This window comes from Peromyscus eremicus, chromosome 14 (genome assembly GCF_949786415.1).
Source record: "Peromyscus eremicus chromosome 14, PerEre_H2_v1, whole genome shotgun sequence".
In the NCBI taxonomy this organism is placed as follows: Eukaryota; Metazoa; Chordata; class Mammalia; order Rodentia; family Cricetidae; genus Peromyscus; species Peromyscus eremicus.
In genome coordinates, this window is record NC_081430.1 from 47,841,778 (window position 1) to 47,858,925 (window position 17,148).

Genomic DNA, 17,148 nt, shown 5'->3' on the forward strand with positions numbered 1-17,148 from the left:
CAGGACACACAGGATCCAGACAGGAGTGGAATACAGAAGTTTGGAACTCTGGCCGTTCCTGAAAGAATCGCTCTATTAATAAATACTATTAGTGTATTTTTTTTTAAATTTAAGAAATCTAAACTCTCTTTTCTGTTTTGAGATCAGGATGAAAGACTCAGTTTGTCTACCATGATGGGAACACATGCTGAACAAAGTCAGACTGGAGCACTACAAACAAAACCATCCACACGTCTCAACGACACCAGCGATCCACTGCGGTCTTTGAAATAACATTTCATTCATGTTGAGAAATGAGTTTCATGGCTTCTTCATTTAGTTTATGAATGTTTGAATAAGGCTTTAATTTTTAACAAATTCGGTTTTGGAATAATTTTAGATTTATAGAAAAATCGTGAAGACAGTGGCGCTCCTGTATACCCCTCCCCTAGTCCCCCACACTGTCACAACCAGCAGAGAAGGGCCAAGCTTGGTTGATCTCTACTGTGCGTTCCTAGGGGCCCATCTAGGAGAGCAAATTACATTTTAGTCAAATTACATTTAGTTGTCCCATATCATTAGGTTCCTCTGGTTTATTACAGTTAAAAACCTTATTTTTCTTAAGGCTATCTGATAATAATATATATGAGCAGGAGGCGTCTTTAATGTTTGCTACACAAATTTACATTCTTACTTGATCTTCTAATGTTTAACACTTTAAAAACAAATTACATTCATTTTTTTACAAATGTTAATGTTGTGAAATCTGAACACTTACAATGACAATATCAGTATTTCAGAATTATTTTTAATAGACGTTACATTATATGTTGAGTGTCTCGATTTGCTCCAGGAAAGTAGTCACTGGAGTCCAGGGGAGCGGTGGGGTGTGGAGACTCCTAACACTTTGGGATGGCTGAAACTTCAGGTGTACAGCAAAACTACCTAGAACCAGGAGTACGCAGCAGAGGGCTGCTGGCCAGCTCAGGCTAGCTTCTCCAAAGTAAGAAGCCTAGGTCCAGGCTGTCCTAAAGGGACACAAAATCACGCCCTTTTGCCCATTAAGACCCCAACTGCATTCTGGTTTTCTCTGTATAAAGAATGGCGGGCTGGCTGGCCTGAGCTGCTTTCTATGTTTTGTACAGCCAGTGCCCTGCCACTGATTTGCACTCCAGGGTCTTTAGATAAGAGAAGTCTTTGTTTCCCTAGCATTTGTTCATTGCGTGGACCACAGTAAGCTTGACATTCAACCAAAGTTGAGCAAATGAAGGACAATGACACCACAGAACAAAGCAAACCCCCCGCAGAGCTGGTAAGATATAGGGACCCAAGCAGGTTAGGAGCAGAATGAGCAGAGACTCTAGTTCACAGTGTGAGGAATGCAGAGCTGACAGGAGAGGAAAGGGAAAAAAAAAACCCACTGGGTGGCAGGGCCAGCAACAGCAACCTGACTCAGGGCTCTTAGCAACGTGGAAGGAGAGTCCTACCTCTAGGTCCAATATCAGCATCCAAAAACTGTAATTAAGAGTTTACTCACAAGTACATAGCACCACAAAAGAGTGAGATCTGCGTGGTCTTCAACTAGATTACAATTCACTGATCTGTGTCCAGAATTGCCAAAAGTGGTCCATCCACAAGCATCCGGCTTCATTTTGCCTGTCCATAGTTCATGGCATACTCAAAGTCTCGGAAGCTGACGTGACCGTCTGAGTCTCGATCTGCTTCCCTGGAAAATGACACGGAAAGTTATTCACACGTTATTCCTGTCAGCACCTCCATGTCAAAAGCACACTAGGATCTCCCCCCTCTCTGCAGGTCGGCACGAGGGAGGAACCAACCCTATGTGAAGACCAAGGTTGAGGCTTGTGCTTCCCTCCTCTACACTGCTAACACCTGGAGGAAAGAAGGGGTATTTATTAAAACCTACAGAAACACATCTGGAATGCATTTGAGGGGTGGATCTAAATGTATAAACTATGCAAGAAAGGGAGGTATAAGGGGCCGGGGCTGTAGCTGTTGATAGAGTGCTTGACTAGAATGCACGGAGCTCTGAGTTTCACCCTAGCTCTGCATAAAACTGGGAATAGTGGCACACACCTATAATCCCAGCACCAGGGAGGCGCAGGCAGGACGATCAGAAGTTCAAGGTCATTCTTATCTACATAGTGAGTTTGAGGCTAGCCAGGGCTACAGGAGAACCTGTCTCAAACAAAAGTAGGAATAATTATTGCTCTATGTATTGATTTCATACATATTACATTTACATACATAATATACATATATACACATACATATATGCATCGTATAATAAAAAATGTGAGATGAATAAATAGAAGAAAAATGTTTTAGCAGCAAATAGTGATGATAACAAAGTCTGATGTGCTACACACCACTGCCTTTACACCCCAAGACTGCAGAATCTTAGCATCAATTCTGGGATTAACCCAGGTCATACACAGAACTACTGAGCCTTAAGGAGATCTGGAAGTTTTCTAAGGATCACACTGCTAGAAAGCAGCTAAAATCCAACTCAAGCAAGGACTGTGAAACTCAGATGTCAGAACTCCATCATCTCTTGCCACTGCCACCCTATATAACCAAGACACCACCCAGGAAGAACTTCCCGCATGGCTAACCACAGTTCTATGGTTCCTTGGTGGCTTCACTCATATCCTTGGAATCACTGTTAAATCCTCACAACGCACATGCTAAGCTTTTCTAATTCCTACAAAGAGTGATGGAGACATGAGCCCTCAACTAAGAGTGTGGGAAGCCTCTGAGGGGGTGTCCTTGGAACCTCTGAGACATGGGCTCTGCTCCCTGAACAGGCAGCAGAGAATGGCATACATTCTATGTGGTTAAGATAAGAGGCACCCAAAGCACAAACCACCGCCAGCAGCAACTCATGGGCTCTGCCACCAGGAAAAGAACTGTGTATTAAAGAACATGGAATGCGGTCCCAGTTCCTCTTGGGGACATCCTGAAACAATGCAGGACATGCCTTCTTTGGAGGTCTGTGGTTGATGCAAATGACATTCTGCAGAAAACAATGGGATCGGCCATGACAGAGGGCTTTTAAAAGCAAAGACTGGCCTAAGCAAGAAAGCCACTAACCGCTGTAATAGTTTTAAAGCAGGCTTTTAAAATATTGAATTCTAAAATAAACTTTCTGAATATTTCATGCCAAAGTCTCTGAAGTCTATAATGGTTCTGGATAGAGTGATGATAATTTTTCTTTCTTTTGAAGTAGAGAAAAAAAAAGTCCTACTTCTCTGCCCCAAGGCAAAAACCATGTTGCAGTGTGTTGGGATAAAATGACTGCATACCACAGAGGCTATTCTTCTTGTTATATCTCTTGGTGAAATATCCATGGTGATTTCATGCTATACAGCATGCAGAGCATAATGTCAGATCTCTTCTAAGGGATTTAAAACAATCCCAGGATTGCACATCACTGACTATGGGATATAAACCATCCCTTCAATAAAATTAGATAATTGAAGATTCTTCATATTGCCTAAGTATTTGATTAGATAAAGAGCCTCCTCTCCCTTTCTATTCTGAATTGGTACATGTGAACTATAAATCTCACAGGGTGAATAACCTAGAAAAGTCCTATTAGGATAAACTGCTTCTGAGGATAGTTTGAGTATGTTTTTACTCATTTATTGGGCCACTAGAAGACTGTAGAAAAGCAAATCCCCAAAACAAAAACAAAAAACAAAAAACAAAAAAGAAAAGCAAATCCCTCTGCCCATTTTTTTTTCTGTCAACAACCTGTTGTTATTGTATTAACATTTAATTATTCTTGTTGTCTTTGCTACAGCTTTCCACTGGACAGTGGGTACACTGTCACCAAGAACGTGAAAGGGGAGAGTCCATCTCTATGGCTTAGAGAGGGCACTGCATTCCCAGACCAAATGGAGAGATATTCGATAGATCCTGTTTATGTTTAGAATGAGACACGGTACAATATCTGATGCTTGTTCACATGGCACACATATGAACAGGTCTGGTCCTTTCAATGTGAGCAGAGGGAAAACTGAAGTTCAAGGGCTAGAAGTTTACAAGCTATGACATAGAGCTTTTATTACCGACACAAGCATTCTGTGCAAGATGGGGACACCCGCACTAAATCACAGTGTGATGGGAGCAGATGGGCTGGTGGGAAAAGCTGGGGATGTGGAGAGGGGAAGACTACCAGTAAGTAAAGAGGAACATCATTTCTGTTTACAGTGAAGTCTTCAACCCTCGTTCTGAAACAGGAACACACTGTTTTAGTGTCGACGGCAAGTATTCAGCATCACAATATCTCAGCACCTCTGACCCCTACTAGAAATAATCTCCAAGAGTGCAGGAACTTTTGCCCACAGCTGTCCCCACCTCTTAGCTCACAGCGGGCAATGGCTGTGTGCTGAATAAATGAATCTGCAGAAGAAATGGAGCTGGGGGAACCAGTGACAACATTAGGGACAATGTATTACCTCCCGGGGAGGTGTTGGGATTGAATAAAGAGAGTGTCTTACCACTGTCAACAGTCGGGAAAGCAGCCAATGAAATAAAACTCAGGGAAGAAGCCACCTCCAAATACCACCCAGAGATTCCTGAGTAAGTCCATTGTGGTCTCTGTGCTCAGCTGCATTCGGCAAACACAGGGCAAGCATGGGAAGAACCACAGGAGAGACGGGCTCTGGAAAGCGAGGCTGCTGAGTGTGGTGATGGATGAAGGAATCCCTTGAACATCAGGCAGGACAGGTAGATGTAACCAAACCAAGGTCCACGGCCCACGAGCAGGCAAGGGCAGCTGTGAGTGTAGCTCAACATAAAATCGTAAGACTTACTTAAAACAGTATGAGAGAGACATACATACACAGAGAGATAGAAAGACAGAGAAATAGAGACTGTGTGTGTGTGTGACTTGATCATGTGCATCTCAAGGATGACCTTCATAGATGACAATGTTATGTCACAGCATCAAAAGGTTGCACACACTTGGTAGAGCTAACAGATAGGACTCTGTGAACCAAAGCTGAACCCTGGATATGCACGAGTCTACCTTCCCATGGTGGAACCAGTGAAGAAATTGCTCTCTGATGGTTTGACGCATAGACAGAGCTCCGGCCACATATCTGAGCTCAAGGCTTAGAATGGGCTGTTGAAAGGAACTGGGCTTACAGAGATGCATGAGGGAAGGTAAGTTGCTATTAACAATAATAAGTGCTTTCTAAAACTGCAAGTCCAATGACATTAAAGTTCCTTTTGATTCATTTTTAAGATGCATAATAGAGACCTGCCTGGAATTGCTTTTGGCAGTAGGGACTCCAGAGAGCTGCTGCTCCCTATGACTCCCCGTGAACAACTGAGGAGCTTTTGGGAGGAAAAGATGAGAAGGAAGAAAAGGGAGGTGCAGGAAGAGGGGTGCAGGAAGGGGGTGCACCACACAAGAGGCTGGAAAACTGACTAAAAGCACTCCAGCAAACTGCTATGTTCACAATGAGCATCCATGGTGCTTAGTATAATAACCTCTTCCTGACCTCCACCCAGGGCTGTGACAGATGCACATGCTATGAGGAGCTTGGGGGCGTATGCCTGGAGTCAGGGGCTGAGCGGACCAAGGGGAGAGCTGTCTGAGCAGAAGCAGTGGGGAGCAGGAAGGCAAACAGCAAGTGGTAATGTGGCCCATCAACTGAGCTAATTCCCAGAAAGGAGAGCTGGGGGCCAGATGCTCTCTGGAAATTTGCAGGAGGCTTGAAAAGTGTTTAGGTTCCTACAGGGTACGGGAATGGGTTCTACACAACCCTCTCTGGACTCAGGAGTACAGGAAGACCTTCAGTGACCTTGTGCAATGAGACTTTGAGGCAGGACTGGATGGACCACCCAGCTGAACTCCAATGTTTTCACTCTTCTCAAACAAACGTTCTTCCATCCACTGTATTGCAGTAAGAAGTGCTGTACAGTTACCTTCACGAACATGAGAATCTGGTTTTCGCCTTTATCTCCCCAATCGGTCAGCCAGAGCTGTCTCTTGGTGATGCTGTGTGGACCTTGGTAGCCAGAGTAGGTATTTCCCTAACCAGAGGCTATGAGGTCTGAGCCTCAGGGAGCCGGGGATTCCCACTGTGATCTCTCATGAGGCAGGCTACAGTATTGCCTACTGGTTTCTGAGGGGGGAACACAAGGTTATTTGCACGTGTGTTCACCTATATGTGAATGTACATGTATGTGCTGGTGCATGTGGAGTCCAGAGGATGAGCCGGGTGTTGTTCTCAGGTGTCATCTACCTTTTTATTTGAGGCAGGGTATCTTACTGATACCTGGGCTAGGCTAGTGAACTAACAAAGCAACAGAGATCTACTTGTCTCCTTCTCCCCAGTCCCTGGATTACAAATGGATGACACCACACCCAGCTTTTTTTTTTTTTTTTTTTTTAATCTTTTTATATGGGTTCTGGGGATCGAACTCGTGCTTGCTTGTAAGGCTAGCAGCCGGTTAACTGAGTTGTCTACCTAACCCCAAGAGTTATCACTTTAACAAAAAATATGTAAATAGTGAGCGTTTCTCTATAGTAGTAGCTGTTCCTTACACAAAAGGTTTCTATCAGAATAATTTCTTGGAATGCCCTGAAAATACTTGTTTCTTGAAAAGTTGTTTTTGTTGTAAAATCATTGCAGAGTAACTCTTGGCAGGCTTCCAAAGGCAGATTTCAAACTGGAACACTGGCTTTCCCAAAGTTACTCAAGGAAGAAAGAGAAACAAAACAAAGAAACAAGGAGAGAGAGGTTTATAGATTGTATTCCGTTAAAACAATGCAATGTTCTTTATTAAAAACAACACGAAGCTGATGAAAATGACATTTTAAACTGGAAACAAGAATGTAAATAGTATCTTTGTTACATTACCATCCTATAAGTATCTATATTCATTTGAGTGGAAGTTAGAGGTTATATGTTAAATAGAATAAAGAGGATGGGGGGATGGCTAGTTCTGTCTTAAAGTATTATTTAAGAGGGGCTGAGGAGATGGTTCAGTGTGTAAGCACCTCTGTGCGAGCATGAAGACCAGAGTTTAGAATCCCAGGACCCGCACGAAGCCAGACAAAGCAGCATACATCTGTAATCACAGCACTCTTAACAGGGAAATGGGAGGCAGGGACAGGAGACCCACAGGGATCCCACGGTCAGCAGCAATAACAAACAGGCCCTGTCTTAAACAAGGTGGGAGGTGAGGACCCACACCCAAGACTTCTGGCTTCCACATGCATGCCCACATACACAAAAAAGGTGAAGAAACTGAAGTGTTCCTTAGTGTTCCATGTTTTTCTCTTTAGTCTGAATCTCCCAAACAGCCTGTTTCCTACTGTGAAATCCTCAGCAGCTAGAGCAGGGTTTCTCAACCTCAGCAGAGAGAGTTTTGTAGCAAAGGGTGCTGTGTCACAACAGAGCATGGCTACACACTGTGGGTGTTCAGCAGGCTCCCCGGCCTCCATCCATTAGATGCCAGTTAAAAATGTCTCCCCAAGTGTCAAGTGTTCCTGGGGTGGTGGTGGCAGAAGGGAAGACCAAGTCAACCTTGGTTCAGAACTAGTGAGCTACAGAAGCTGTGGCTCAGTGGATAAAGCACGTGACATGGGAGCATGAAGACCTGAGTTCGAATCTCCAGAACCCATGTAAAGCCGAGATAGGGGAATCCCTGGGAACTTGCAGGCCAGCTCACCTCGTACATGCAGTGACGAATAGCAACAAAAAGGAAATCCTGTCTCAAACAAGGTGGAAGGTGAAGATGCACACTGGAGGCTGTCCTCTGACACCTCCATACATGCACACACAATATACATCATAAACACAAGCATGCACACACACAGATTAAAAAAACAATTGTCTTGAAGACTTTTCTTCATCAAGTACTTTGAGTGTCATCGGAGGCACGTGCTTCCTGAATGGATGATGCAGCTAATGGCCTGATGCTGTGTCTGGCCAATACTAGGATGTTTCAGATGGAAAACAGCCCAGTGCAGACCCACACTGAGGGGCTCCTGCTGGTGGAAGCGGGGCTGCCAGACATCTCTGTGTTCCTAGCAAACACACTGACAGTCAGTAATTATATGAGTCACTGCCATCATCAAGCATGGTTTTTGAAAGCTGACACCGTATTTGATTTTCTTGAAACATGAATGAGAAATTCAGTGTGGAAGCAAAAATTTAAATGAGAAAAGTTTTTATGGAGGGCAGCTTTGGAGGAAATGGAGAGAGTGCATCTCTTTCTTTTTGGGTCTATAGGGAATGATTTCAATGGAAGTCAAAACTGCCATTCTATTAGGGACAAAACTGTCATATTGACAGAACAGGAAGAGTAAAAATTATCCACCAAGCAAGGAGCCCCTGCTGGGGAAGAGAGGACCCGCCAATTGAAGATGCAGTAATGACAGCTTCCCCCACAGGCGCCTTCTCTTGTGAGGACCCTGCCGCTTCTCTCCACCAGCGAGCCTGCCTCTTTGTTGATGAGAGGTCCTGCAGGGCTCTGCGGCAATTGCGTTGGTAATGTGTTTATTAATTTTACCTTTTTAAGGACACATGTTAAGGAAAGCCACTCAGATGCACAGGGAAGATTAAAGAGATATGGGATGATTTCTGGCCTTTTCTGGGCTTCTGTGTGACTGGCAATCTCTTCCCTGTTCACTGGCCCCCCTCTGAGCTCCCCTTACACTCTGTACCCCACTTTACTCACACTGTTGCGGGGACACTTTGCCTCAGCTGCGCCCCGCACCAGGTATCTTTAGCTGGGACTGCTCAGCTCAGACACCTGGCACGTGTGCACATATGCACACACAAACATAAAATACAGAACCAGAAGGCTTTACGGCCCTACAGGGCCCCCCTTGACCAATCAGGCAACAGATTCAGTGGATAAACTGGGATAAACTATCCATCTTTGTCTCTTGGACAGTCAACTCTGAGGTCTTTCCTTTGGTCCACTGGTGGTTCTGGTGTCACTCACTGTAGTACTGAACTCGAGAACAGACGCGTGTGTTGTTTGCCCTCTCGTTCTCTGTTTCACAATAACCTGCACTCAAATCTTCCAGGCAGGCTACGTTTTCAGCAGGAATCCCGACGCAGACAGTAGGAGGTTTCTTTGGGGAGATGCAGGTTGTTTGGATGGTGCATTTCAATTGCCACAAGCCAGAGCATGTCACTTTGGATCCTCATTTGGTCAAAGGGATCTCAGGACTGGCAACAGATGCATCGCCAGCTACTGTCAAAATGCTTTTTAGACCAAATTAAATCCTGCCTTTACAAAGACAGCTGAGGTCTGAAGTTGTGGACAATTGAAATGACAGCTACAGGAAACCATACCAGCAGACCTTCTCATCACTGTCCCATGCACATCTACTCAATAATATTTAGTCTGTCAACAACAAATAGGAATATTAAGCCTTTAAGTATCCCTTCACTGTAAAGACAACACACACCCGAATATAAGATCCTCACAGGACGACTTGGGAGGCAGAGGTGCAGGTGAGGGCTGACTGAACAGGTTTAGATGGGTCTGTTGGATGAACTATGAATGATGAAAGGGTACCCAGACCAGACCAAGAATAAAGAATATCAGAAGTCATGATGCCTGGAGTCTCATTAGCACCAAGTGCGGTTAGGAATAATAACGAAGCGGTTGCCATTAGTTACTTTCCCACATCCAAGCTGCGCACTCTACTAGGTAGCAGCTAGTACCTAAGTGGGACAGATCCCAACCTCAAATTCTAGACATAGGATTGGACTGGCCTAAGCCAATCACTGGAATCTGACCGCCCCCTTACCACAGTGCTTGGTTCAAGAACTGAACCAAGAATTGGCTTATGCTAATTAATATCTGGCATTCCTTCCCTGGCCACAGGTGATTGGTAAAGAGTTGATCCAAATGTAATAGTCTGGAGATTCTGTCTGCAAGCTGAAGGGTCTTTCCTTTTGGACACCTGGGATGTGAAAGGGCAGTCCAGTCTTAGGACAGCTTTTCCTTCCATAAGGGTGCAAGTCTCCACACAGCCCAGGCATGCAGCAGTACACAGATCTGATCATGTGTGTACAGGCATTCAAGTGGTAATTACCAGCTGAAAACAGAGCTCTCCACATGGATGGGAGGGCTCAGAACAGCCAAGGGAGCTATAGTCTTATCAAAATATACCTGAAGCTGGTCTAGTGTGAAGATTCTTAGTCACTGGCCCAATAAATCCCCTGGTATTTCAGGTCTTTTGAAGAAGACTTCTTGCCATTTGCAAGAGAAACCATCTTAATATGCCCAGTAGCCTGCCTTCAATCCTTTCTAAACCTTGGTAGAGGAGACAATAAACACACAGTAGCCTCCCCCTCGTTTGGAGTGGATATTTTCTCGGGCCCCAGCAAAAGCCTGAAACCACGGACAGCATCCAGCCCTCTGCATACTGTGTTTCTGCTACAGATGAGTGTCTATGGCAATGTCTAATTAGGTACTGTAAGAGAGATTAACAACAGCAACGAACCGCACAATAGCACATTGATAACGATACATCATGATGAAATTGCTACTACCATTACTGTCACACGTTGGGGCCACTATTAATTCAGTCCACAAATTCATTTATTCAACACACAGTTATTGCCCTCTATGAGCTAAGAGGTGGGGACAGCTGTGAGCAGAAGCAAAGTAGGCCTCACAAACAATGATAGTGAGCAACCACAGGCAGTGAGGGTGCACAGTGTGACAGGACAGTGAGTGATCACAGGAGTGAGAGTGCACAGTGTGACAGGATAGTGAGCAATCACAGGCAGTGAGGGTGCACAGTGTGACAGGATAGTGAGTGATCACAGGCAGTGAGGGTGCACAGTGTGACAGGACAGTGAGTGACCACAGGCAGTGAGGGTGCACAGTGTGACAGGACAGTGATCACAGGCAGTGAGGGTGCACAGTGTGACAGGATAGTGATCACAGGCAGTGAGAGTGCACAGTGTGACAGGACAGTGAGTGATCACAGGAGTGAGGGTGCACAGTGTGACAGGACAGTGAGTGATCACAGGAGTGAGGGTGCACAGTGTGACAGGATAGTGAGTGATCACAGGCAGTGAGAGTGCACAGTGTGACAGGACAGTGAATGATCACAGGAGTGAGGGTGCACAGTGTGACAGGATAGTGAGCAATAACAGGTAGTGAGGGTGCACAGTGTGACAGGACAGTGAATGATCACAGGAGTGAGGGTGCACAGTGTGACAGGACAGTGAGTGATCACAGGAGTGAGGGTGCACAGTGTGACAGGATAGTGAGTGATCACAGGCAGTGAGAGTGCACAGTGTGACAGGACAGTGAATGATCACAGGAGTGAGGGTGCACAGTGTGACAGGATAGTGAGCAATAACAGGTAGTGAGGGTGCACAGTGTGACAGGACAGTGAATGATCACAGGAGTGAGGGTGCACAGTGTGACAGGATAGTGAGTGATCACAGGCAGTGAGGGTGCACAGTGTGACAGGATAGTGAGTGACCACAGGAGTGAGGGTGCACAGTGTGACAGGACAGTGAGTGATCACAGGCAGTGAGGGTGCACAGTGTGACAGGATAGTGAATGACCACAGAAGTGAGGGTGCACAGTGTGACAGGATAGTGAGTGACCACAGGAGTGAGGGTGCACAGTGTGACAGGATAGTGAGTGATCACAGGAGTGAGGGTGCACAGTGTGACAGGATAGTGAATGACCACAGGAGTGAGGGTGCACAGTGTGACAGGATAGTGAGTGATCACAGGAGTGAGGGTGCACAGTGTGACAGGATAGTGAGTGATCACAGGAGTGAGGGTGCACAGTGTGACAGGGACAGTGAGTGACCACAGGAGTAAGGGTGCACAGTGTGACAGGGACAGTGAGTGACCACAGGAGTGAGGGTGCACAGTGTGACAGGATAGTGAGTGATCACAGGAGTGAGAGTGCACAGTGTGACAGGATAGTGAGTGATCACAGGAGTGAGAGTGCACAGTGTGACAGGACAGTGAGTGACCACAGGAGTGAGGGTGCACAGTGTGACAGGATAGTGAGTGATCACAGGAGTGAGGGTGCACAGTGTGACAGGATAGTGACCACAGGAGTGAGGGTGCACAGTGTGACAGGATAGTGACCACAGGAGTGAGGGTGCACAGTGTGACAGGATAGTGAGTGATCACAGGCAGTGAGAGTGCACAGTGTGACAGGATAGTGATTGATCACAGGCAGTGAGGGTGCACAGTGTGACAGGATAGTGAGTGATCACAGGAGTGAGGGTGCACAGTGTGACAGGATAGTGAGTGATCACAGGCAGTGAGGGTGCACAGTGTGACAGGACAGTGAGTGATCACAGGAGTGAGGGTGCACAGTGTGACAGGACAGTGAGTGATCACAGGCAGTGAGGGTGCACAGTGTGACAGGACAGTGAGTGATCACAGGAGTGAGGGTGCACAGTGTGACAGGATAGTGAATGACCACAGGAGTGAGGGTGCACAGTGTGACAGGATAGTGAGTGATCACAGGAGTGAGGGTGCACAGTGTGACAGAACAGTGAGTGACCACAGGAGTGAGGGTGCACAGTGTGACAGGATAGTGAGTGATCACAGGCAGTGAGGGTGCACAGTGTGACAGGATAGTGATCACAGGCAGTGAGGGTGCACAGTGTGACAGGATAGTGATCACAGGAGTGAGGGTGCACAGTGTGACAGGATAGTGAGTGACCACAGGAGTGAGGGTGCACAGTGTGACAGGATAGTGAGTGACCACAGGAGTGAGGGTGCACAGTGTGACAGGATAGTGAGTGATCACAGGCAGTGAGGGTGCACAGTGTGACAGGATAGTGATCACAGGAGTGAGGGTGCACAGTGTGACAGGATAGTGAGTGATCACAGGCAGTGAGGGTGCACAGTGTGACAGGATAGTGATCACAGGAGTGAGGGTGCACAGTGTGACAGGATAGTGAATGACCACAGGAGTGAGGGTGCACAGTGTGACAGGACAGTGAGTGATCACAGGAGTGAGGGTGCACAGTGTGACAGGATAGTGAGCAATAACAGGTAGTGAGGGTGCACAGTGTGACAGGACAGTGAATGATCACAGGAGTGAGGGTGCACAGTGTGACAGGATAGTGAGTGATCACAGGCAGTGAGGGTGCACAGTGTGACAGGATAGTGAGTGACCACAGGAGTGAGGGTGCACAGTGTGACAGGACAGTGAGTGATCACAGGCAGTGAGGGTGCACAGTGTGACAGGATAGTGAATGACCACAGGAGTGAGGGTGCACAGTGTGACAGGATAGTGAGTGATCACAGGAGTGAGGGTGCACAGTGTGACAGGATAGTGAGTGATCACAGGAGTGAGGGTGCACAGTGTGACAGGACAGTGAGTGACCACAGGAGTGAGGGTGCACAGTGTGACAGGATAGTGAGTGACCACAGGAGTGAGAGTGCACAGTGTGACAGGACAGTGAGTGACCACAGGAGTGAGGGTGCACAGTGTGACAGGATAGTGAGTGACCACAGGAGTGAGGGTGCACAGTGTGACAGGATAGTGAGTGATCACAGGAGTGAGGGTGCACAGTGTGACAGGATAGTGAGTGATCACAGGAGTGAGGGTGCACAGTGTGACAGGATAGTGAGCAATAACAGGTAGTGAGGGTGCACAGTGTGACAGGATAGTGATCACAGGCAGTGAGGGTGCACAGTGTGACAGGATAGTGATCACAGGCAGTGAGGGTGCACAGTGTGACAGGATAGTGAGTGATCACAGGAGTGAGGGTGCACAGTGTGACAGGACAGTGAGTGATCACAGGCAGTGAGGGTGCACAGTGTGACAGGATAGTGACCACAGGAGTGAGGGTGCACAGTGTGACAGGATAGTGACCACAGGAGTGAGGGTGCACAGTGTGACAGGACAGTGAGTGATCACAGGCAGTGAGGGTGCACAGTGTGACAGGATAGTGACCACAGGAGTGAGGGTGCACAGTGTGACAGGATAGTGACCACAGGAGTGAGGGTGCACAGTGTGACAGGATAGTGAGTGATCACAGGCAGTGAGAGTGCACAGTGTGACAGGATAGTGATCACAGGAGTGAGGGTGCACAGTGTGACAGGATAGTGAGTGATCACAGGCAGTGAGAGTGCACAGTGTGACAGGATAGTGATTGATCACAGGCAGTGAGGGTGCACAGTGTGACAGGATAGTGAGTGATCACAGGCAGTGAGGGTGCACAGTGTGACAGGATAGTGAGTGATCACAGGCAGTGAGGGTGCACAGTGTGACAGGACAGTGAGTGATCACAGGAGTGAGGGTGCACAGTGTGACAGGACAGTGAGTGATCACAGGCAGTGAGGGTGCACAGTGTGACAGGACAGTGAGTGATCACAGGAGTGAGGGTGCACAGTGTGACAGGATAGTGAATGACCACAGGAGTGAGGGTGCACAGTGTGACAGGATAGTGAGTGATCACAGGAGTGAGGGTGCACAGTGTGACAGAACAGTGAGTGACCACAGGAGTTAGGGTGCACAGTGTGACAGGATAGTGAGTGATCACAGGCAGTGAGGGTGCACAGTGTGACAGGATAGTGATCACAGGCAGTGAGGGTGCACAGTGTGACAGGATAGTGATCACAGGAGTGAGGGTGCACAGTGTGACAGGATAGTGAGTGACCACAGGAGTGAGGGTGCACAGTGTGACAGGATAGTGAGTGATCACAGGCAGTGAGGGTGCACAGTGTGACAGGATAGTGATCACAGGAGTGAGGGTGCACAGTGTGACAGGATAGTGAGTGATCACAGGAGTGAGGGTGCACAGTGTGACAGGATAGTGAGTGATCACAGGAGTGAGGGTGCACAGTGTGACAGGATAGTGAATGACCACAGGAGTGAGGGTGCACAGTGTGACAGGACAGTGAGTGATCACAGGAGTGAGGGTGCACAGTGTGACAGGACAGTGAGTGATCACAGGAGTGAGGGTGCACAGTGTGACAGGACAGTGAGTGATCACAGGCAGTGAGAGTGCACAGTGTGACAGGATAGTGAGTGATCACAGGAGTGAGAGTGCACAGTGTGACAGGATAGTGATCACAGGAGTGAGGGTGCACAGTGTGACAGGATAGTGAATGACCACAGGAATGAGGGTGCACAGTGTGACAGGACAGTGAGTGACCACAGGAATGAGGGTGCACAGTGTGACAGGATAGTGAGTGACCACAGGAGTGAGGGTGCACAGTGTGACAGGATAGTGAGTGATCACAGGAGTGAGGGTGCACAGTGTGACAGGATAGTGAGTGACCACAGGAGTGTGGGTGCACAGTGTGACAGGATAGTGAGTGACCACAGGAGTGAGGGTGCACAGTGTGACAGGATAGTGAATGATCACAGGAGTGAGAGTGCACAGTGTGACAGGACAGTGAGTGATCACAGGAGTGAGGGTGCACAGTGTGACAGGATAGTGAGTGACCACAGGCAGTGAGAGTGCACAGTGTGACAGGATAGTGAGTGATCACAGGCAGTGAGGGTGCACAGTGTGACAGGATAGTGATCACAGGCAGTGAGGGTGCACAGTGTGACAGGATAGTGAATGATCACAGGAGTGAGGGTGCACAGTGTGACAGGATAGTGAGTGACCACAGGCAGTGAGAGTGCACAGTGTGACAGGATAGTGAGTGATCACAGGCAGTGAGGGTGCACAGTGTGACAGGATAGTGATCACAGGCAGTGAGGGTGCACAGTGTGACAGGATAGTGAATGATCACAGGAGTGAGAGTGCACAGTGTGACAGGACAGTGAGTGATCACAGGAGTGAGGGTGCACAGTGTGACAGGATAGTGAGTGACCACAGGCAGTGAGAGTGCACAGTGTGACAGGATAGGTGTCTGTGTGTGTTTTATGTATGTAGTGTGCACACACATGTGCGTGTCTGGCACAAAGGTGGGGGACATTGGGTATATCTTGGTCCATCACTCTCTATTCTCTTGAGACTGAGTCTCTTGAGGAGCCTGGGGCTTGGCTGGCAGACAGCAGGCCCCCCTGATTCTTCTCTCCCTGCATCTCCACCCACAACAGTGCTGGGGTTATCCCTGGCTTTTCACATAGTTCTGGGTACTTGAACTCAGGACCTCATGATTGCCCAAGTACTCTTACTTGCCGAACCATTTCCCCAGACTCTAAGTATTGTTCTTACTGGGTGGCTTTCCCTCCTAGACAGTGACAGAGTAGAGCCTAAGCAAAGGGAAAAGTGGGTGAAAAATGCAAGCACGCTTGGTAACATGATTTCTCCCCAAAGACTCACTTTTTCCCAGGTATGAAGTTCTAAGAATGAGGAATCATCAAGTCGTACATATTCTAAAAGGAGGAAAGAATGTATGTTTAGATGTCTAATTATCGACTGCTTGTGGGCCTGGGGATACATGCAGTCAATATGTGGCCCAAACTCCCACGTCTGGCAGTCTGACATTTCTTCTGTAGCAAGTGTTTTAGTGGTGTCGCTAACAAACACTGATTTTATCTTGTTCTTTCACTTCAGTTCTCTGGAAGAGAAACTGTGATGTAAGAAAAACAGCAGAGACCAGGCAGCCCTGAGGATGAGGAGAGTCAACACAGCATCTTGAACTAATCATTACAAAAAAAAAAAAAAAAAAAAAAAAACCAAAAACCCAGCTTCTTGTACTTTTGGGTCACTAGCTCTCTGTCCTCAATGCTGTGTCAGGCCACCTCTGGGTATGCCAAGGACAGTGTGATCCAGTAGAAACTGCCTAGAAAGGAGCTCCAGTCTCAGCCGGGCTGCCCCAGGACTTGGTAACCTTGGAGAAGGCTTTGTGATCATTGGAAAATCTCTTAGCAGTTCAAGTTCTTAGCTCCTCACTTGTCAATCTGAATGACTGGACCAGATGATAAAGTCTGAGTTAGCTATAGCTCAAATGGGACGAGCCTGAACCAGATCTCTGTCAGAAAATCCGTGTCTTGGAATATGGAAAATTTAAAAAACAGCCTAACTTCAGTTAGTCCTTTAAAAACAGTAGCTGGAGGCTTTGACCCTGTGGATGGTCCTAAGGAAACATACACAAATAAAAATGCAAATGAAAAGAAAAAAGACCCGGCATTCAACAGTGGGAAGTATGAAGGGGATAAAGCCATTTCTATTTCAAATAATCACTTCAGCTGAGACATCCA

At 47.1% G+C, this 17,148-nt stretch overlaps 1 protein-coding gene across 1 annotated transcript in view; it reads right to left on the reverse strand.

The window, feature by feature from the left end:
* Positions 1 to 666: 666 nt before the first annotated feature.
* Efcab11 (EF-hand calcium binding domain 11) overlaps positions 667 to 17,148 on the reverse strand; it is a 162,284-nt gene continuing 145,802 nt past the window's right edge. The window contains exon 6 of the mRNA XM_059279039.1: positions 667 to 1,705. Within this exon, the coding sequence (XP_059135022.1) occupies positions 1,627 to 1,705 (79 nt within the window). The 3' untranslated portion in view covers positions 667 to 1,626. The remainder of the gene's footprint in view (positions 1,706 to 17,148) is intronic.